General features: G+C 39.6%; 1 protein-coding gene across 1 annotated transcript in view; it reads right to left on the bottom strand.

The window, feature by feature from the left end:
• Cubn (cubilin) overlaps nucleotides 1-23,918 on the bottom strand; it is a 225,265-nt gene that overhangs the window by 64,935 nt on the left and 136,412 nt on the right. Inside the window, 13 exon segments of the mRNA XM_028870517.2 lie at nucleotides 453-593; nucleotides 1,216-1,425; nucleotides 2,537-2,715; nucleotides 3,855-4,029; nucleotides 8,798-8,981; nucleotides 9,118-9,308; nucleotides 11,245-11,391; nucleotides 15,231-15,428; nucleotides 15,753-15,945; nucleotides 17,200-17,384; nucleotides 18,261-18,466; nucleotides 22,688-22,820; nucleotides 23,686-23,814. Coding sequence (XP_028726350.1) covers nucleotides 453-593; nucleotides 1,216-1,425; nucleotides 2,537-2,715; nucleotides 3,855-4,029; nucleotides 8,798-8,981; nucleotides 9,118-9,308; nucleotides 11,245-11,391; nucleotides 15,231-15,428; nucleotides 15,753-15,945; nucleotides 17,200-17,384; nucleotides 18,261-18,466; nucleotides 22,688-22,820; nucleotides 23,686-23,814 — 2,271 coding nt within the window.

The following is a 23,918-nucleotide window of genomic DNA, read 5'->3' on the forward strand; positions in this document are numbered from 1 at the left end:
GGAAAACAGTCCACTGGCAGCATTTAAATTATTATCAGAGCCCAGGATTACGAAAGACCAATAAATATAACAAACTCAGGAAAGCTAAAGTCGTTATTCTGTTTTTCTACAGGACCTTTATTTCACCCGAGTTTGCTGGGGGCATTTAGGAACCTGAGTTCTTGATAGCTGTAGGACATTACAATGCACCAGTTTCTCAGGATGGTTTTCACAGAGAAGCCACATCTCTGCTCTGCATCTCTCATGATACAAGTTACTTTCCTTTGTGGCATTTACTCCAGCTATAAGTTTTCATTAATTGGTGACTGTCTATTAGCACGCTTCAACTTCTCGTAAGAGTCAAAAAGACAAAATCACATATTCATTTTCAAATTCTTATGATATCAGTGTCCAGTGCAGCGTCTATTCTCTGTAGGAGATTAGTGCCTTTTCTAATACGTCATTGAACTCACCTTCTATGCTAGATGTAAACTGCAGCCGAAATCCTGAGGCAGTGACAGAGCCATCTGTGACAAACCTGACCAAAGCAACATTGCTGGAAGTGTCAACACGGCTAGGAATGGAGTTTCCACAATATCTGCCCAAAATATTTCCTGCAAGAGTCAAATAATTAATTATGTCCATGCCCAGGTGATCCTTTTTCTGTCAATGCTTACTTAAGTTGTTCTACATGGACAAAGAAGATCTTAAGAGACAATATTTTGTTCATGAAGAAATGGCAACCATTGTTATGAAAATCATGAATAAAAGTCAATATATTTAAATATATGCAGATGTATAAAGACTGGAGCCAATTAGGGTAAGTCTATCTCAGTCTGATGAGGAAGGCATGCTCAGATGGCTGAAGAAATGATCCAAGTGCCTCTTATACTGTTATGTGATATGTCTCTCCCTCTCCTTATGCATCAGGAGACTTCTCCAATAACCACAGGTAGTACACTGGGGTCTCCACAGGATGAGGATGCCGTCCCAACACAAGGCTCTTTCATTGTGCTCTCTAAGATGACTACAGAATGGCTATAGCAATACTGAGCATCCATTGTAATCTGTTAGAATCAAGGAAAAGAACTACCAGTCTTGCCCAGAGCCCATGAATCTGCATTTCTCTGATGACATCAGACACACCTTTGCCTTTCTCAGAAGCCAAGATGCTTCAGGGGTTAAATTAATTGATTAAGAAGTAAACACCCTCAAAGAAAGCAGGATTTCACTGACCAGAGGTGTGGTTTTCCCAGATCTCCACAAAGTCTTTTGCACAACCAGGGGAACTCTGAAGATTAAAATCTTCAAAACGAATGGTGAGATAGTGTCCTGGGAGGCCCCGGAGATGCCACTGACAAAAGGCATTGTTTGGATAGGGAAGGGTCGGGTATCCAATGCTCTCGATGACTCCATTTTCCCCTGAGACTGTTCCTCCACATGGGGCTGAAAAAAACACACACACGAAGGATATTCTATTATAGATTATTTTTATGATTAAACCAATATCATTTAAAACTTTTAGGAGCCAAGTGAATATTAACAGAAGTTGTAAAAATCTGAAAAGTTTTGCTTAAAGCTTTCCTAATTCTTTGAAATCTACTGTGAATGGATAGAAAGACACCTCATGCCTGCTCAATGAGAGAAGTGGAAGGTGACTGTGGGGTGTCACATCCACTCTCTTGGGAAAGCATGTAAGAGCTATTACTCATACGTAAATATCATCCAGGAAGCAACTGGTAGGGTAATAAGGCCCGCCTGGTACCCTCTGCCGCTGATGCCAAACACTGTCTGCACTCTTTTGGAAGGAGCAGTTGACTGGTGACTGCTGGTGTCTACCTCTCTAGGTTAACTATAAGTACACACTGCACATAGTTTTTTTGAGAGTTCAGACCCATGAGACACTAAATTGTATGTGATATGTGGTATGTGGTATTATATCACTTGGAGTGCATCTTCAATATGTGTGTTTATGGCTCACTTTTTGAGTAACAAAATCAAACTCCAGGGGAACAATGTGCTTTTCATTGAGTGACTGGCTTAGCATTAGAGATTCAGAAGGGAAAAGCTGGACCATTCTATGGATGCTTGGTGTTCCAAGTCACTGTCCGAGTGCAGTTGTTGGATCACTAAGGAATTTGTTGTTTTGTTTTGTTTTTCGAGACAGGGTTTTTCTGTGCAGTTTTGGTGCCTGTCCTGGATCTTGCTCTGTAGACCAGGATGGCCTTGAACTCACCTGGCTCTGCCTCCTGAGTGCTGGGATTAAAGGCGTGCGCCACCACCATGCGGCAGGAATTTTATTTTTTGCAAGTATATTATACTTATTTCAGTTGAAAATACTTTTTATACACAAGTTAGGAAAATATAAAACACTAAAGTTTTAATAAAAATTACATTTTAGCCTAATATAAAATAACTTAAAACTGGTGATGATGTTGTGAGTTTATGCAAATCTTCTTCTTCCAAGTCTTAAAATTAGGCAGATGAGAGGCATGGTGTGGTTAAGGCTCAGTGTTTCCCTGTGTCACTGCTGTCCTGCTTGAAAATAAAGCATTACCTATAGAATACTTGGCCTTGAATCCCATGTAGCTGGAACCACTACCAGACTGAAATTTCAAGTACATAAGTTCTCTTGAGGACATCCAGCTACCAGGCAAAGTGTGCCCACACAATTTGGAAAGCACTGGAGCACTTGAGTCGGCTCCGTCGCGCAATTCAAGGTAGCTTGAAAGACAGCTAGAAGAAAGAAATTGACAAATAAAAAAAAAACAGTTACTTTGACTTATTTTGTTAGTCAAGACTTCTTTCTTCAAGGACAATATTTAATCATCATGTTTGTATTAAAAGACCACATGACTGAGTCTCTTTAGGCTTCATGGCATTCTAAAATGCCATATTTTTTCCAATGATGATACAACCTTCCATGAGTTCCTGAAGGAGACAGCTTGTTACACTGGAAGATAGTTCTTTACATATTCTGTATTTGTCTTACAAACATAAAAGTCATTTTAGATGGACCATGGATTCCATTAAAGTAGAATCTGTCAGACATGATACTTGAATATACTTCACAAGAGAGAGATCAACCTCTCTTGCAAGCCTCATGACTAAGACTACTATGGCTACACAGCTGTACTATGTCTATAAAAGAAGACAAGCTTTTGCTAACGTTTCCTAATAAAATCGAACTAGAGAGCCTATGCTAGTTTCGGTAAACACAAATCACATTCAGTGCCAAAAAAAAAAAAAGTGGTGATCAGTAGCTCTGTTGTGACGTGCATTCATTCATGCAAAATAGGAATATTTCAGATAAATGGAAAAGAAACTATATATCTGTGTGTCAGCTTGTCGTTTTGCCTTGTTTTCACAGACTATATAGTTTTCCTTGGATTTCAGCATAGTCATACTTGCTCTCTGAGTTGTGATCCTGCAAGATTCCTGATGCAAATAAGACTGAGAAGTTTCGGAGTGCTAACTTCAGTGTTGTGTGTGGCACTGGTAGCCTCTAGTGCCGTGCCACACACAGTCTTATTTGTTAAGCAGATATTTATTATCTGCGACACTCAATATGAGGCTGGAGAAAAAAAATACCTGTCTAACAGAGATTGTATTTTTCCTGTGGGAGGAAGAACAGATGACATCAATCTCAAACAGTCACCCTCAAATCTCTTGGAAATGTGTTGAGGGTCAAGGTGGGAGTAGCTGCCAGGCAAGGATTTGGGGCTTTAGACATTTACTTATCTCGTTGTCTCTACATTTTATTTCTGGGCAGTGGGTACTGCTGAGCAAAGAAGAAATAAGTTGTCTTGAGACATGACAGCTGAAAAAAAAATATTAACTTTGGGTTGGAGGAACCTAAAATGTAGGTGACTTACTTGGGTGTTTCTTCAATATTGAATTGATCTTCAAATTGGAGCTGTATACTTTTCCCAGGAGGAGCCTCTAAGATCCAAATGCATTCAGCATGCTGAGGATAATTAGCAGGGTAGTTGGGAGAGGTCACGTATCCATCAGAATCGGCACCATGGATGTAGATAATGCCCCCACAGGCTGTCAAGAAACAGTTAAATCAATCTATAGTCTGGTGGGTGGGAACATAATCAGATACCACAATTGCTGTGTACAGTCAATTTGTCTTTATTTTTCTCTAAACTTCATTTCATCAGAATTACCTTCATGTTCTTTTTAAGTAAATAAATTCTGTCTTTCCTGTAAAATGAGCTACCATGTATGCCCCTTTTTATTCTGTCAGATTATCTAGTTTGCTCTTTTCATTAGGTCAGGTGTTTTGTTTTGAAATGTGTGTATGTGTGGGGGTGTTGTTTGCTTGCTTTTAAATTCTATTTTACTTTTTACCTTATTTATATGGGTGTTTTGCGTACATGTATGTCTGTATACCACATGCATGCCTGGTGCCCTCATCGGATCCCCTGGAAATGGAGTTACAGACAGCGGTGAGATGGGTGCTGGGACTTGAACCTTGGTCCTCTGGAAAAGCAGCTAGCACAGCTAGTACTCTTAACCCACTGACCAGTCTCTCTAGCCCACTTGTTTGCTGTTTGAGATCGTCTTGGCTAAGGTCCATCTGTCTATGTCACTGAGGTTGCCTTGAATCGTTGAACCTTTTCCATCCACCTCCCATGAGCTGGGATTATAGACACATATCACAACGCCCATATCCAAATTATGTATTCTAATTGAAATTTTCATTTTTCACTAAAGCTAACAAAATTTTTATGCAAAGTGTATGCAGACTCACATGAACACATAAACTGTTCTACAAGGCTGACTGACTGGTTAGAACTTCCAGGATTGTAGAGCTGGACCGTTGTAGTCTGGAGCCAAACCATCTTGGGCTGTCTTTAGCCTCCTTAACAGTCACTTATTGTCCACCTGTGTTTGATCTAACATGCATTTTCATGGCTATTAGGTAAATCCTTTTAAAACATACTGGTAGATTCCCGGCTTCATCAACCCAAAGGCTAAGAATGTCATCATTAGCCCTTGAGGCCAATAGAAATTTCCTTTCTTTGTTATAAGCCACCTGGCCGTTGTTTCCACCAATGTGCTTTGATCTTAGACTCTCTTTTGTTCTGTTACTACAAAAGTTTCCTGAAATCATTACTATGTTGGAACCTAGCATTTGAGAATAACCTGATTCTGTTTTCCAAGATCATGGTCATTCATACTTGAATCCAGAAAAAAAAAATTTCCTTTATTCCCTTTTATATGAAAGCTGTGCTTCTGCATCAATAAATACATACCCATCACTCAGATGAGTGAGGAAGTATGCAAGAAGTCATAACTTCCCATTAGAAGCTCAGGTCAGTGAGCTTTCACTCACTGCAGACCTGTGATCTCAATATGTTAAAAACAAAAACAAAACAAGAAGCTAAGCAGGGCTGGGGAGAAAAACTCACTAGGTAAAAGTGTTTGCTATTCAAAGCTTATGAAATTCAGATTCTTAGAACCTTTGTAAAAGCCTGAAGTATAGCGGGGGTAGCATGCATCTGTAATCCCAGAATTCCTCTAGTGAAACAAGAAGCAGAGCCAGGAGCATCTCTAGATGCTTGGCCAGTTGGAGTACACAGGGCAGTGGCAAACCAAAAGAGATCCTGCCCCCAAAACAAGGAGTATTTTGAGGACTATTACTCTAGATCAGCAGTTCTTAACTTGTGGGTTGAGACCCTTTTGGGACCAAATGACTCTTTCACAGGGGTCACCTAAGACCATCGGAAAACACGGATACTTACATTAAAATTCATAGTATAGCAAAATTACAGTTATAAAGTAGCAATGAAAATAATTTCATAGTTGAGGGTGACATACAGCATGTGGAACTGTAGTAAAGGGTCCCAGCATCAGGAAGATTGAGAACCATCGCTCTGGATCATCCTCTGACTCCACACATGAACCTCACATGTTTAGTATTGGCTTGCTTTGGAGACAGTCTTTTTATGCAACTCTGGATGGCCTGGAATTCACTACGTGACCAGACTGACCTTAAATTTGTAACCATTTTCCTGCCTCTGCCTCCTGAGAACTGAGCACCTACATGGTTGCCTACATCGTCCTTCTTTCCATCTGTGTCTCTCAACTTCTCAGACATCAAACTCTTCTCCTTCTGTCAGACTTTTTTTTTTTTCTCAGACTGTCTTGTGTCTCCTGCCAGGGCTTTCAGACAGTGCCGGAGAGCCCCAGGAATTGTTCTGCAGGATTTTCCAGCTTTTCATTCAAAAGAATTCCTTGGTTGCCCCATATCCACATGGTTTAAACCACAACCCTCACTTTGTCAGTCCAGGCTAGACCAATCTTCTCATCTCCATTTTCCAACAGCCTACCAGACATCTTTGGGGATATAATTCAGGATTTTAGGATGAACATGAGTCAGTCTGGCACCTTGTGTGCACCTAGCTGTTATCCATGCTCCTTCATCCCTTATCTCCACTTCCACCTTCAAGAGACCTGAATGAAAATCCACGAATTCCTGACTTATAACATCTTTTGACATGGCCTCTTTTCTACCTTCTTACTGACACTAGCTTAGCTCAGGACACAACAGTTTTCCCTGAATAATTTTTTTATCTGGGTTCTTATTTCATTCTTCCAATCATGCAGTTATGTTGATGTTTCTGTTCTGGTCAAGCCATGGTAATTTGAATTTAAACCTTTCAGTGACTCCCCATAAGCATCTGGGAATACTAGTACTAATGGCCCTGACATCGTGACAAGTGTGTGGTTCATCACCATATTCACCTCCTTTTGACCCTATTCAACAACATAGTAAATTCTTGCAGAACTGTGAATTGTCTTCTGGTGCTGAGATGTCTCATGTTACATTGTCCTTTGCTAAAGCACAAATCTCTGTTCATGCCTTTCTTCTCTGGTCCCATCAGTTGGATAGGTGCTTCTCCCTGTGGTTACAGATCCTGGAGCATTTCTCCATCTGGAACTTACTATGTTGTATAATAACTGCCTCTGCTTGTCTGTCTCCCTCGTTGCATGGAGCCTCTTGATGGAACTTGATAGTGTGTGCAGTGTAAAGCTCTTTATAAATGTTTAGCTAACTAATTAACAAGCCAATTAATCAGGTGAGAATAAAAGACATTTAGCATAGGGCCACAGAGATCTCAATCAACTACAGCAAAGAGAAGTCTTTGGGGCAAAGACAGTGTAAAGCTCAGCAAGTGATGCCAAGAGCTGTTCGCACAAAACATAATTTAAGACATGGGAAATGGTATGAGGTAGACACGATGGGAAGAGAGCCAGGGAGAAGTCTGGCTTAGTAAGTAGTTGGAGACAAGCAAAGCATGACCATATTGCTTGGGGCTGCCCCAAAATAGCTTTTAAAACAAAAAAGATCTTTGTTTGATCTTAATATTAAGTACAGTCATGAGTGTGAGGAAAGGCAGGGAGATGATAATGATCACTAGTATAGATCACCAGTGGGCCTAGAAAGGAACTAAGAAGAAAATACACAGTATATCTGAACTGTCACAGAGGTAAGATTAATCCAGCATTAACAAAGTAGGAAAGTGAGTCCTGCAGGGACGTCAAATCAGCCTGTTCAAACTCACTGTGAATCCCAACATGAAGACAGAGATGTAAGAGAAAATGCCAACCTTGAACAGCAGTGCAGCTGCCCTCGGAGCTGATAACAGATCCCTGCGTGCCAGAGCTTAGTGCACTAGGAAGTGACTGAACACACTGTTTTCTTAGGCCTTGAACAAGTTATTAAATACTTGGGGTCGGGGAATGATTAATAGAGATTTTTATTTCCTTTTCTTTTCCCAAATAAAGAAATGATGCTAACATTCTGAACCCTCTCACATCTGAGATAATGTGTAAAAAAAAAAAACAAAAGGTTCCTGTTGTGCATGGTGGCATATACTTTATAATTCCAGTATTTGGGATGTCAAGGCAAGAGGATCAGGGATTCAAGGTCTTCAGCTACTGATCAAATTTCTGGCCACCTTGGGCTACAAGAGACCATATTTCAAACAACAGCAGTATCAGCAATGGCAACAATAACAACAAAAACCATGGTTCCATTAAGATCAATGTATCTTTTGAAGCATATTTGAGAATCTGAGATTAAGGTCATATAATCATTCATGATATTGAATTTGGGGAGACAAGTAAAGATTTAGTTCTGCTGTTTACTCTCCACCGGTATTTAATTAAATGCTATTTAAAAAGTAAATGTCATAAAAATCAAATAATCACAATAAAATTAAATAATTAAACAAAATTAAGTAAGGATGGTTATATAAAGATGGCTGCTGTAATGCAATAATACAGGAATAATAACTAAATGAATAATAATAGAATCATAGCTCAGTGTTCACTGCAAAGGAAGAACACAATGATGATGAGGAAAAGCAATCATAGCCTTTACCATGCTACTGTAACTAAGTTTAACTTAGGCACTCCATCATGGAAAGAAGTCCAGGGGCCGTTAAGATCAGTTCATTTTCTACACATGGAGAATTCACTTTGTCAATAATTGAAAAAAAAAAATAAAACCAATAACTTGGAAAACTCAAAGCCTCATTTTACTTACCTGTAAAGTAGAAATAATATACTATATATAATATAGTATACTATAAATATACTATACTCTCCTTAAAAAGCATCATGCTGAATAGTTAGTGTATGAAGCATGGTCTAAGACCAAGATTGATCATAGATACCTGTTCTTATTAATACTATGACTTTCACCTCAGAAAATTTGGCATTTTCCCCCTAAAATCCATCTCATCAAAAATCAATGAATCTCAGGAAAAATATAGATATAATTCCCAGAGGAATTACTTACCTAAACTCTTGGCCTCATATCTGATCTTAAATCCTTGCCCACCGTTACTATTATCAGAAATGAATTGAACAAACATTTCATTGTCTGAGGTGAACAGAGTTGATGGAGTATAAATTCCACAGAAACGACCATTTCTTCCAGAGGGTCCCAAGGGTGGAGAATGGATATCTGGTCCATTTCTTAGCTAGGAAGGGATTAAAATTGTGTAACATCCTTTATATTGCAAAACAGTGTTAAAAGTCCTATCAATTTGCATACTAAGAATTTTAAATTAAGTCTGCAAAGGCAGTTAACTACAAAGAGTAACAAGCATGACCTACCACCAAGTAATCCCCCTGGCTGCACGAAGAGTCTTTATTTTGAATCTGGAAAGGCTGCTCAAAATGGACAGCGATGGGAAGACCACTCTGGACCAGAACATGCCAGGAGCAGTTGAGATTGGGAAGGTAGGAGTCTGGGTACTTGGGGGATGTGATAATTCCTCTGTCTGCATGCAAATATCCACCACAGCCTTCCCAAGAAGAAAAAGAAAGGTAAGTTATTTAAATGCTATTGACAATGAGATTTTTATACTTTTCTCCCCACACCTTTGACCCACAATTGTGAATTTTTTAAAATGCAAGTAACATGTGAGAAATTTGAACCTAATTGGGATCAAAGTATAAGAAATGATTAGAGGCTAAGTGGGCATACACTGCTGGATACTCACAGTGTTGTGGTTTAGATGTGAGTCATGGAGAAAAGACCAGTTTTACTTTCACAGAAATTGGCTTCCCAGAGGTGGAAGACATGTTAAAAACAAATGTATACTATGCGAAATAATAGTAAGTCCAGGAAAGACAAATGGTGGGGTGAGGGGGAAATGTAGTCTGTTGCTAGGGAAGTTGGAAAGGTAATATCTGAGCAGGGACCTGGGTGGAATAAGGAATTAAACTGGATGAGCTTAGGGAAGACAGACAAACACTGTAATCCAGAAAAGAGTATAAAGACTTGATGTGGTAAGAGGTGTGTCCCTAGGACTCAGGATAGATGAGGTAGCATGAGCATTTCAGAAAGTAGCTTGGTGAGATTATGCATGAAGCAGAGCAGACTTATTCTGGAACAGAAAGGCTTTGGAAATCACCTGTATATCTATCATCCACATATCTATCTGTCTGCCTCTCTGCCTGCCTGCCTGCCTGTCCATCCTTCCATCCATACATCCATCTACCTACTGATCTATTTATCTGTCTATTATCTATCTATCTATCTATCTATCTATCTATCTATCTATCTCTATCATCTATCTATCTAACATTAAGCTATCATCTATCTATCCATCCATCATTTATCTATCTGCTTGTGTATCTATCTAATGAGATGTGCTATCTCTCTATTGGACATTGGGAGTTGAGGAAGAGAGGTAAGGCAGACCTTAAGTTGTCATTGTCAAGTGCTAGACAGCCTGTCATCAAGTAAATGAAGACACTTCCCAACTGTTCAAGCTCTAATTCCAAAGCTCACTCTCTATCCCCTGCACAGCCTGCTTCCATCGAGTGGAGGGTACATCATTTTCCTTCGATTGCACCATTCTTATAAGAGCTACATATAAACAGGGAAGGAACTACTAGATTATTTTTAATATTAGGTTATGATTCCATTTAAAATTAATTTTTTCATATGTGACTATCCTTCAATATTCCATAGACAATTTCTTTAATGTTAATCTATCTTAGCTTCAAAGTTATTATTAGATTTCACATGCTGTCAGGTTCTGAGAAATCTCAATGATATGATACAATAGAGCATTTCATATTCTACAGACATCCTTTGACTAATCAAGACCCTGTTTCAAGAGCTACAGGCTCTTCCACACTCAAGTGGATGACTTCAACCAAAACCTTCATAAAGGTGTCTCCTGTATCATGTTTATTGGTTACTTCTTAAACTAGAGACAGAATGTGTCTATAGTTTTTTAGATGGGCTATGATATGTATTGTCTCCCAGTTCCAACCCTTAGCTAGAGTAAAAACTATTTTAAAGATCTTTCTCTTGTGTCTTCCACCAGCATACCTCTTACAGAAGTGAGAGGTGCCACTCAGACACCTGAGGGCAAGAGATGCTCCTGTTTTGTGCTTGGTACCTGTGACTTTTGATTTATAATTTGTTCTTAGCATGGGAAAATGAAGCCAAGAGAAGAGAGGGAAGGGGAGGGGAGGGCATGGAAGGGGAGGGGAGGAAAGAGAGGGAAGGAGAGGGGAAAGGAGAGAGAGGATAAAAAGGGAAAGAGGAAGGGAGGGAGAGGAGCGGAGAAGGGAGAAATATAGGAAAAAGAGAAGAGGACAGAGAGAATTGGGAGAAGAGAGAAGAAAGGTGATTAAGAGGAGAGGAAAGGGGCAAAGAAGGAAAGGGGAAAGGGAGAGAGAGGGGCGGAAGGAAATTAAGCAGCAAATGTTTGGCCACATTACTCTTGTGAAGGGAGGCATTGAAGCCAGCTGTAGTGACGCTGGAGTCCGAGATGAAACGGATGTACATGTACTCTCCAGTTGACCGGATGGGCCCGGGAATATCTCTACCACACAGAACAGCCAGTTGCTGGGCTAAGTTATTGTCTCCTGTGAGCAAAGAAGGAAAATGTCACTGTGAAAAATACAGTCACAAGAATCCACTCCACCATCATTTGCAGCCCAGCCAAAACTACTCACATATTTGTCTCAGAACACCCAGGCTCCTAGGAGATACTAGTGTTCTCAATAAGAGGGACAGCCAGCTACATCATTCTGGCTCCAGCTTGCCATGGTCTGCCTGCCCTTTCCTTAACCCTTTTCAATAAAGACCTTTGGGGCAAGTCTCATTGTCTTCCTGGCTGCTGGTCCTTCCTGGCACTAAAGTCAGAAAGAGAGGAGCTGAGGCTGGAAAGGGATAAGGGTCATGTTTATGTGAATGGGAGTTGGAGGCTCTGATCTCAGCTACTGTGATGGCTGAAGATCAAATATCCAAGGAGAGAGAAAGACTGGTTCCTCAGCCTAGACCTGGACTCACATTCACAGATCTTTCACTGGGGGGCACGGAAGCTTTATGTGACTATTTCCCCAGCCCAGAGATGATTTTTTTTTTTTTGGTATTTTTAAAATTTTGTTTTGCTTTCTGATAAAAGGACCATGGTTATATGGAGGATGAGAAGAGATGATTCCAGCAAGTGTGGTCCCCAGGAAGAAACCCAAAAGGAAGTCAGACCTTTGTATGCCCCCCTTTCCTTTTGCTTCCTTTGGGTGTAAGTTTCCATCAAACCAACCGTCAGCTGTCTCAGCCGAAAGCTGAATGGGATAAAGGGGATTATAGCAGACTCAGAGTCCTTGGCTGGGAAAATAATAAAGGCAGATTTTAAACTTATAAAATATAAGAAAAATTGAGACATGAGGAAATGTGCTCTTTTACACAACCAGCAGCATACATATTATAAATATGTATGATGTTTATATATAAGTATATAAATATACATATATATGTATTTTTTAAAATACTGACAAGTCAGTTTCTACTTTCTATGTGATTATCAATACACTGGCAGTTATAAATATGGACTTGTTGAAGAATCTTGGAACAGAACTTTTGTTGACTTTTTCTGTAATTATCAAAGCGGCCAAATTTTGTTTCATTTATGACAATACATGTTTTACTTCTCAATGACACTAGGCTCTGTCTATTAATTTTTATTTATTTTCTAAGTGCCACCCCAGACAGTTTGGTGAAACAATGCTTATCCCTACATGGTTACTTGTTTAATTCATTCATTAGTTGTTACATAACTTAAGAACTATAAAATGGTATTTTTCACTCATCTTTCTAGTCTCCAAACCTAATTCTGGAGCATTTTGATAAACTTCCAAATGCTAAACATTTCAGTTTTAGACTCCCCCCCCAAAAAAACCCATTTCTATAAGCCTGAGAGTCATAAACATCAGGTCTAGAATATAGTTTGATGATTTCCTAGGCCTTACTGTCTTAAAGATGTGGAAATAGGTACTAAGATTATAAAATTATAATTATAAGATTATAAAAACCTGACATTTATTGTATTAGTTACTACATATGGTTTCTAATTTTTCTTCACAAAAGCAGTTGGGTAGGTATTATTATCATAACCAGAAAAGGAGTCTTAGAAGGGACACGAGTTTGGTTACCATATGTAAGGGCAAGAAGTCAACAATGACTCTAACCCTGGCATATTAACTCTAAATACTCCAAACTTCTTCTACAAGATGATATGTCTAGTGAAACTACAAAAAGGAATTTCTGATTGATTTATTTTTGGTTTTTAGACAGGTTCCTGAGTATTCCAGGCTTACCTTGAACTCACAAAATAGCAGAAGATGACCTGGAACTTTTGATCCACTTACCTCCACTTCCTGAGTGCTGGGATTACAAGTGCATGTGGCCCTGGGAACTGAACCAAGGGCTTCTTGAATGCTAGGCAAGCACCCTATCAACACTTTATCCCTGTCCAAAGTCACAGACTTCCAATGTAATATTCCCCTCCCTCTCTTGTCTCATTCTTTCCCTCCCTCCATTTATTCCTTTCTTACTTTCCTTTCTTTCAAAAAATGTTTTCTATACTCAGGATAGTTCTATGAAATCTATTTGGCAGAATGTTTAGTATATAAAATTTTATGCGTGTTGTCTTAAGAGAGTGATTTTGTTTTAAACAATGAAAAGGAATCCTAGCTGAGAGATTGACTGACTTTTTCCCCAAGATTGCTGCAGGACCCTTCCTGTGCCATGTGGCAAGAATTTATGAGGACTGATCAATTGCACATGATGTCTGTGTCACTGTTTTATGGTCAATGAACTTCATATATTTGCTTCAGAATGTCAAACATGCCTACTATTCAGAAGCAAAATAATTGGTGGGGCAAAAATCCAAATAAGTAAAATAATAAGGAAGTACATTGTAATTCCACATAATTTTAACACAATGCAAGTGGACAAACTACTCAAAATACCCAACAACTGACAGAGGTATTTGACACGTGCTTTTGTGAAGAAGTAAGGAAGCAGGTGAAGAAGGAGGAAGCTATGAGCCATCTATTCATGGGCGTGAACAAAACGGACTCATGTGCATTTGTTAGCCTACTGATCCAAATGCTTTTGTTGTTTTGGCACAAAGCACAATTTCTGCGCTCTTTCAACTCACCCTATAAGCAAGAAAATGGATAGAACATGTCAGCAATGTCTACTTAAGTAAAGTGAAGCTTAAAGGATTCTGTATCTACAAAATCCTTGGTCTTTTGTTAGAATTTTACATTTATTGCCTTTTCAGAGAATCATAAAAAGCCATTGGGGGAGAAGCCCTCAGAAGCAGCATTCATCTCTTTCATAGATGATAAAATAGGCTTGTATAGGTCATTCAAAAGAAAGACAGTACGCCTTAGAATTCAGGCTTCCAAGACAAGCAACTGAGTAGCTGATGATTTTCAAAGAACTAGAAAGCTACTCTCCGTGGATGCGGTTTCCCTCCTGAAGATTTCTAAAAGGTTCTAACTGTATTGTGAACACTCAGAATTGTGTGTGCCAGGATGCATCCATTGAATTACACTATAACAATAAAATTTAGTATTTACTGAATGCCTTGATGTCAGAAAAGAAGAGGTATTCTGGACATGTGCTGAATGCCAATTGTTCACAGGACAAAAGGTCTATGAGAGCATGATTGATCATTTCTTAGTGCTCAGTCTCTACAGATTGAGATATGCATCTCCACCAAGCAATGTTTCTCACTGGGAGGTTTTGTAGGGATGGGAGTATAAGAAAGCAATTTCTTGAATATTACAGTCAAACATCTTTGCTTTTATTGACAATCTGCATTTCCAGGTGATGCTGACACTGGTATTCTGGGAGCCACTGAGAAGCACTGGTATGGATGATGTTGCCTCCCTATTATCCTTTTGTGCTTAGTTGATGCCAAGTGTGAAGGGCAATTGTATGTGTATTGTATAGTATCAAAGTTCATGCCCCTTCATCATTGTATAGCAACATCACAACATTCTCATTTCTATCTATTCTACCTACAGATTCAGAGGAAATGGATACATAGCCTATCTTAGATACTTCTTGGTTTTTCATTTGGATCTTAAAGCCATAAGTAGAAATGTCAATATCTATTTTCATTATATCAATAAAAATTTAGCACAGCATGGAAATCCAGACTCTGTCTCCCCTCCAAAGGCTTTTGCTTTCTCTGAGGAATGTGCTATCCCGGACTTTGTGATAGGTAATATAGTACTCTGCCTACATTCTCTAGACATTGTAGCTATTTCTTTTATTTGATGGTTTTATTGGTTATAGTATCTATGAAATTCCATACAAAATATCTGGAGCTAGTACACAGACATAAATACAACTGAATGTGACTGTGTGTAAGAGTTTAAACAGTGATCTCAACATTGTTCCTTACCATCTCTTATGATCAGCCTGTCATAGGCACACATTAGCTGAGGTTCAATGTCCATGGAGAGGATGTTGAGTTCCACAGTCGAATCAGGAGCGTAGATGATCCATGTACAGTCAGCATGATTATGGTACTGCCCAGGCCAGCCCGGGGAGAACAAAAGGAGAGGAGTGTCTCCTGTCACCATGTATCCTCCACAAGCCCCTGGAGAAAGAAAACTGCATCTTTAAGCCCTTGTCCTGTAAGCGCTTCAGAGTGGCTGCTCTCTGGGGCTGAGAGATAAGACACAGTTAAAAGCACTTCCTGCTCTTCCAGAAGACCTGAGCTGTGTTCCCAATATCCAGGTCAGGCAGTTCTCAACCACCTGTAATTTCATCTCCAAGAAACTTGACCTGTCTTCTGACCTGTAAGGGCACCAGTACACACACACACACACACACACACACACACACACACACGCACACGCACACGCACACCACACGCACACACACACGTCTTAGAAAGACCCCAATACATTACCAAACACACCTGGAGCAATCGTAGCAACAGTGCCACCAGAAACATCTACCACAAACCACTCCAGAAGGAATCCCTTCCCGGAAACGGTAGTGTCAGAAGAAAACTGGAATGTCAAGGAGTTTCTACTGGAACTAAAAGATTCCAAGGGGGTACTGCAGTAAGTGCCAATCAGGCGGGAATGAATATCAAGCCCATCATAGATCTGCATGTAAAAACAATAAAAAAAAACACCACAATAAGACATCATAACTAGGCAACTATCTATATTTTTCTTATTTAAAAGAGACATTTAAAGGATGGTTTATATTTTATAATTTAATCAGACTAGAAAGAATATCAAGAAAATACTTTATTTTAAAACAGAAAGTCATGTTAAATGTATTATTACAAATAATTTAAGGTGTTCCATATAGCTTCATTGCAGAATTATCTTAATAAACATGTTTGTGGTATATAGCGTTTTTAGTGACTTACAGTCATATATGTAGATGAGAAAGTACAACCTATTGTAAAGAGGTTCATACTCTAAGAGAGAAAAGAGCTAATAACAAAGAAAGAACCACAGCTCATGGGGCTCCCCACATTCAAAATACTTAGTAAATCTGTTCCATCTGCCTGAAAATACTAGAGACTTTCTTATGATAGTTTCCAAATAATTGCAAACAACTTAATTATAATAATGATAAAATCCTCTATTAAACTTATTTCCTTCAAATTGCATCACAATTATTTCCACACCTATTGGGCATTGTGTCATCAGTCATTGGGTTCTACTTTGAGCACTGAACTTTCAAGAAGAGTGATTGGATTGTGGCCTTCAGGGATGTGTTAGTGTTTTCTGGAATTTACAGAGTAGTCAATGCATGGATAATAAAAGCCATCAGAGCATCTCCATTTGTATTTTCTTATTTTTATATCACCGTTTCAGGTTTTAAGGCTGTACCATGAGAACAGACAACTCTGTCTCTCTTGGAAGTCTGCTGCCTCTGAGTACACACTATGCCCCCTTCCCCGGGATAGAAGTAGATGTGCTGTTTACATCTACTTCTGGGAAATATTATTATTGCTGTTTAGTTTAGCCTAGGTCCATTTGGAATGTAACTGTGGCTTCTATCTACAGTAAAGACTTTTCTTAGATTCCCACCTTGCTTCAAGAAAAACAACCAATCAGGACAAACAAATAAAAGAACAAACAGGATAACAGGATAGAAGATAGAATAAACACATAACTAGAGCAAATAGGCATGCTTAGACAAAAGTCAATCACTTTATATAGAATAGAAAATAACAAACATAATACAAGAATTACTTTGTATAGATGACGGTGAAGCAGCAGTTATGACATGACAGGACTTTCACATGTCTTTTATTTACTTGAATAGGTATGAACTTGGACTTATTTTCGCCAGTAGTATCCATCAAAATATATAAGCATCTCCCTCACAAAGAAACTCACCTTTAATTTGTCATAACGGCAGCTTACTGCTGTTTCCATGTCTATCTCCAAGATTCTACCATGGATAATTTGAGATGCATTTACATTTACTGTCCATCTGTAATTGGAGTTAGGAGGGTAATTTCCAGGCCATAAGGGAGATGCGATTTTCCCATGAGTTCCCACAATATTATCATTGCCAAATACTAGAAGGGAAAACAGAGTTGTAAATCAGACCTATTTAGAATTGCTCTTTAATTAAAGGAGAAAAAAAAAACAAAAAACAAAAACAAAGGCTAGATTGTTGGAAAGGATGGGCTTTTAATTGACTGGGATTTCTTTTCTGACCACTGAAAGAAATACTGCTTCCCTTTTGGTTTTCTGGGCTATTGGGTCCTGGAGAAGGATGGCTCTTGAATGGAATTCCATCTCCTTGGAAGGCTGTAGGGTATGAAAGGAAGAGACAACTTCCCATGAGAAAAGGATTTCCCAGACACCGGGGACTGGGGAGTGGGAGTGCTACCTCACACCTTAACTGTATTTTACCAATTTTGTTTTGTTTTATGAAAGAAGGGAATTTTTCCTTCCCTTTGAAAATTCTACATGAGAATCAACACAAAGAACAGCCAATCATGGAAAAAACTTGAGTTAAAGAATAAAAATAATTAATATTGTATCACTGGAAGAAGAGCCCACATTTTATCTGAATGCTTAAGCCAGTCCAAAAATAATTCTAAAGGTCTTAATTTGAAGATCGTACTTAGAAGACCAAATGAAACATGTTTGACAGAACTTTATCTGCCTGTACGAAAGTAAAAGACTCATTTGCATAATATCATAAACATTAATAGCAGGTGGAAATTGGAGCCCAAAGAGAAGACTCAGAGCCTCAAGCACAATTTCCTTATCTGTTAGTGAGCTATCCACAAATAATTGAGTTTTTCTGATACATTATTCTGCAATCTGAGAAAGAAATGTAGAGTGTAGGATTATTCTTAGTTAATACATCACTGAAACTTTTGTCAACATTTCTAGTGTGTAGGATACATTCTGGAAGCCATTGGGGAAGCAAACAGACTTACTGTGACTGAACCTGGCCTGGAAGCCCATGCCACTGCCTGAGCCATCAGAGACAAATCTGATCCACAGAATATGACCCTTGATGGATGAGTAATTGCCAGGGAGGGAGTTTCCACAGTATCGTCCCACTAATCGGCCTGTGGCATTTCCCTCGCGGATTTCCACAAAATCCTTGTGACAGTTTGGAGAGCTCTCCAACTGGAAGGTTCTAGTTTGGAAACAAACAAACGAAAAGTAACGGAGTGAACAGATAGAATAAATTTGAGATTATCCTGATTTCAGGTTCAGAGGGACCAAACTCCTCTTCTGGCCCCCATGGGCCAAAGCAGTTCAGTACTGAAACTGTTGCTTCAATAATTGGATACTAGAGTAAGAAAAAAGTAAATCAATTTCTTTCTTTATATACTGAAACTAATTTAACTTTTTTGCATATGTCCTCAAAATATTAGAAATACAAAACTCTTACAAAAAAACAGACCATCTTTGGAACTTTGAGATAAGCAGATGCAAAATAGTACTACCTATAAGATAAACAGTATAATTCAGGCTCAATCTTTTTACACTTATTGTTATTGCCAATATGAAATATGCCAACATTGCTTTATTTTGCTCCTGAGAAAAGAGAGAGGCAAGTCCTCTCTCATCTCAGAAGGTAAAGCCACAGACTTCCTCTGGAAGCATTCTCCTGAGGCCTAGTGTGTGGTCCAGCAGCCTTAGTCTCACCTGAAGACTCACTTGAAATAAAGACTCTGGACTCTACATGCTGTGCCGGGCATTTCTTCCCCTCTGCTTACAGATCCTTTGCATATATATTGTAGTTTCTGATTTTGTTTTTATGGTTTTTCCATGGGTATGAATGTGTCTCAGATTCTGTCTGTGTTTCTTGTGTTTTTCCTTTGGCTCTCTTTTTTTCTTTTTTTTTTTCTGTTTGTTTTGTGCTATCCTAGTTTGTTTGTTCCTATTTTATCTTATAATAATTGTTTTAGGTGACTGTATTCTAAGGAGAGAGAAAAAAAAGGTGTGGATTTGGGTGGGTGGGGAAGTGGGGAGGATCTGGGAGGAGCTGGGGAGGGGAACCATAATCAGAATATATTGTATAAAAATATTTTTTCAATAAAAAACAGATAATTATATATCCAAGGAGGGTGTGTGTGTGAATCTAGTGCTACATAGCAATGAATCAGGACTATAAATGTAGCAAAACTCGGGTGATCTGAATGCCTGTTAAAACGCTGACCAGTGACCCAGGAGAGTACACAGGCAAGGTCTTTCCTAGTGATCAGCTTGTCTTCCAGGGATAATCAGCAGGGAAGGCTTTCTGTTAGAAATTACAGCGGTGATACTCCCAAGAGTCAAACCAATGTTCTTATACAAGCTTTGTTCTTTGTTTTAGGCTGGTATATTTTATAAGGAAATCTATCCTTTGGCTAAGATCTGTCAGTAAAAATACAACGCGCAACAAAAATAACAAAATTTCTGTTTCTCATTATCTCATTTCAGTTCTGCTCCCAGAACCAACCATTTCCTTAATGCCTTCTCTGGCATAAAGTACAATTTCTGTTCATTCCTTTGAATAACTGTTTCTATAGAATAAATAAGTTTTATTTCTCCCCTCTCCTTTTCCTTGAAAATTCAACTATAATTTTTCCACGTTTCCTCCCTGCTCAGTCTCACCACAGCATCCATAATCTAGACCCTGTGTTAGAACTTGATGTGCTTCATATGTTTCTCACACACCCCAGGGAAGAGGTCTAGTCCACATCTGGATGTAGTTTAGATCAGGGCAGAAATAACTCCCAGGCCTTGCTAGGAAGCATTTCTCATTATTATTAACACACAGCAAAAGCAACTTGCATTCTACAGAGGCCACTTTAACAATAAACCTCAAGCCAGTAACACAAAGGAGTCAAACTTCATCCAGGCGAGCAAGGAGACAACTGAGTCATTGAGAGCTCTCTGTTCAGCAATTAGATGTAATGTCTGTCAGCTGGTAACATGGATGACACTTTCTGTTCTTTGCTTTCTGTTGCTGTGATAGACACCATCACGAAAACTCACTTGAGAAGGAAAGAGTTTGTCTGGCTTCTGGGTTACAGTCCCTCATGTGGAAATACCTGGGCAGGGGCTCTAGGCAGGAACCTGGAGGCAGGAACTGAAGGAAAACTGAGAAGGAACACTGCTTACAGCCTTGCACCCAGGCTTATATCCAGCTGCCTTTTTTCTATAATTTAGGCCCACACTGGGTGCGCACATCAATTAGCAATCAAGACAGTGCTCTATAGGCATGCCTACAGGCTAACCTTCAGTTGAAGTTCCCTCTTTCCATGAGTCACGTAGACAACCAAAATAAGCACCCATGCTCTAGAGAAAGTCTAGTGTGGGCCACATGGGATTGTTCCTGAAGATTCTTCAGACACAGTAAATATTGAAATCGTTTTCACAGAACACTGCTATATCATGGCCCTGGGCTCTGTATTTTAAATTTTAGCATCCTTAACCCTAACAGGGGTCCTTCAAGTTTATGATTGTCTTTCTAAGGATGGAATGAATCTTTTGAGGTTTCTATTCACTAGCTTCCTGAAGTTGATTTGTCAATAAATTTGTCAAGAACAGAAAGCATATAAGTATTAAATATCCCCCACAGCTGGAACCACTGTGTTCCTGGAACCGCTGGCCACCAGAAGGGTAAACAAAACAAATGTGGTAGAGATGGGAGGGAAAAGCCAAAAAGGGGGCTCCTGTGCTTGGTAAATTTGAGGTCCAGCAAGGTCCTGGGAGGTCCTTGGGCTTCATCACTAAGACAGAACAGCACTTCTCTCATCACTGTCTGTAAAGCATCCTCAGGGAAGGGGATGTGTGCTCAGGGTGCTGATAAACATTTGCTGAATAGAAACACACATCATGTAGAGATTGTTATATGCACATTGTATAATTTCTTATTACATAAGAAATGTCATGATTTCAGTGAAAACGAAGACAACCCCCAAATTCCCACATTGCCTTTTGGATATAGAAAAAGCGTCTTGCTTAGCATGAGGTCACTTGCACCCTGGGGAGGTACGGCCTGACGGATGGATTCAAGAAAGCAATTTGAAATATTTGAACTTGCTGTCTCAGTTTTTAATCAGTTCTTGTTGCGCAGATGGGCATGTCTATGAGGAAGAGCCAGCAAACAATGCCTTCCTCTCAATTGACATCCTTTTTAAAACAAAATTAACAGTCAGACATTGCCATGCATGCTTGTTATCCCTGCATGGCAATGTGAGGCAGGAGGATCACAAGTTCTAGGCCATTGTGGGCTACATACCAAGGACGTGTGCAAAACAACAGCAATAAAGAATTAATGATTTCAACCTGACTCCCATAATATGTAATATAGTATGGCACATAGCTTTGAACTCAAAGTGGTAATTTAAATACCAACATGTCTTCAGTAAATAATTATTTGTTTGTTCTTTTTTTTTCTTTTCTTTTTTTCTTTTTTGAGACAGGGTCACTATGTCACCCTGACTGTCCTGGAGCATGCTGTATAGACCAGACTGGTTTCAAACTCAAAGAGATTTATGTGCCTGCCTCTGCCCCTGAGTGCTAGGATTCAAGTGCACACCACCATGCCTGGCTGCCAGGGCATATTTTTAAAGTACCCATTATCAACATGGTTTGTCATTGGAACCTCTCCACTGAGGGATGACACAATCCCATTTCACATACCATGTGCTGTTTACATCTACTTCTGGGAAATATTATTATTGCTGTTTAGTTTAGCCTAGGTCCATTTGGAATGTAACAAGATCTACCCTTCATTCCACATTCATAGTCTGTGTTCCAAAATTGTTAGTATTCAATGAGAAGCTTGAAGGCAGTTTTACAAATCAACTGCTAATATAAAAAACTAAAATGAAAAACCCTCCGAAGATCATTTCTCTGATAGGAAAGGAAGGGTGTATTGGAATAGGGACAAAGCATGTGGGTAAAGAAGGCCAAATGGGGGCTGGAGAGATGGCTCAGAGGTTAAGAGCACTGACTGCTCTTCCAGAGGTCCTAAGTTCAATTCCCAGCAACCATATGGTGGTTCACAACCATCTGTAATGAGATCTGGTGCCCTCTTCTGGCCTGCAGTCATATATGCTGTATACATAATAAATAAATAAATCTTAAAAAAAAAAAAAAAGAAGAAGAAGAAGAAGGCCAAATGGAGACAGACACAATTTCTCTCCATTGGAAGAAAGAATACTGTTGAGAAATTCTTAATTCCATAGCTCAAGCTATGAATGGAACAGAGGAAACTGGGGGAAGTCTTCCTGAGGTTCCCACTTGTTCTCTCTGGTGGTGACTGGGACACAGGATGCTGGGTACCCACTCTAGTAGTAACAGTGCTTCCTTGCAGGCTCACATGTACTGAGACCATACACCCACGTAAAGGACTCACAGAAAGGACAGCTGCAGCTGGTTTCCAGGGGAGCTGACAATGCTCCAGACACATTCCGCATGAGGATGGTATGCTGCTGGGTAGTCAGGGCTGTTGAAGATGCCATCAGCCATGTTGAAGGTTCCACCACAAGCTGGAAGGCAAAAGAAATAAAAAAGGGAAGTTTCAGAGCAAAGAGCAAATGAAAGACAGCACAAGATACAAGAGGAAGAGCATTAGGGCCATGTGCAAAGGGCAGGACACTTCCACCTCACGTTAACATTTGATTTGCTTCACAAATAGTAACAGAGGGAAGATTCCAAAGACAAAACAGAGGGAGCTCTTCTAAAAGTCTTTCTCCGTGTGAACTAGAACTTCGGGTTTAAAAAAGGACTTGTTTTCAATCCTGTAGCCACTTTGTTTTTATGGCCAGGGTGATTTTCAAGCTTGCCCCAGAAGAGGGGATACTCTTCCCTGGCTGCCATGGAAAAGGCAACTGTCCAGCTTGTCCCTCTGGGGAGAGTACTAAGACACACCATTCTTCACTTTTCTACACTTGGTTTGTTAACAGCCTCTCCTGGCCAAGAAGCACAGTAATGGATGGCACCTCATTCCTTTCCTGCCCATGTGCCTCACTGCACAGTGGACCTGTCAATATCCACACCTACCTGACCCTAGCATCAAGTGCAGAAAAATAGCCATGAGGCTGTGCATGGTATGAGTCTCCACCAAACTGCCAGTCACAGAGCACATTGGCAAACACACTGCTGTGACACTAGAGAACAGGTCTCCAAGAAGATAAGGTGGGACTAAAAAAAACCCAGCCAGGTTTTAGCCAATTCTCCTCACTTTATAGATATCATGGTTATGAGAATTCACACAACATTAAATTATAAAGAAGGCACAAGGGAAATTTTAGGAAACTGGCTCCCCACTTTAAAAGAGTCCTAAATAGCCAAGCAAAGATTTGTATCCCACACTGTCAACCCTGCAGTCATCTGTTAATGCCTCTTACTTACCTGATGTTGATGCAGAATAGAAGGCATGGAAACCCTCACTTACAATGGAAGAATCAGAGACAAACTTCAGTGTCAGGGCATTGCCAAAGGATACGATGGGATGGGGCAGGGAAGTACCACAGTAACGGCCTAAGGATGAAGATGTGACAAGGAGGTAAGTAAAGCCATGGCAGGGCCACACAAGACATCACAATGAGAAAGAACCACTTACATCAGAGTTGTGTTTGAGACAA

This window comes from Peromyscus leucopus, chromosome 5, assembly GCF_004664715.2.
Source record: "Peromyscus leucopus breed LL Stock chromosome 5, UCI_PerLeu_2.1, whole genome shotgun sequence".
In the NCBI taxonomy this organism is placed as follows: domain Eukaryota; kingdom Metazoa; phylum Chordata; class Mammalia; order Rodentia; family Cricetidae; genus Peromyscus; species Peromyscus leucopus.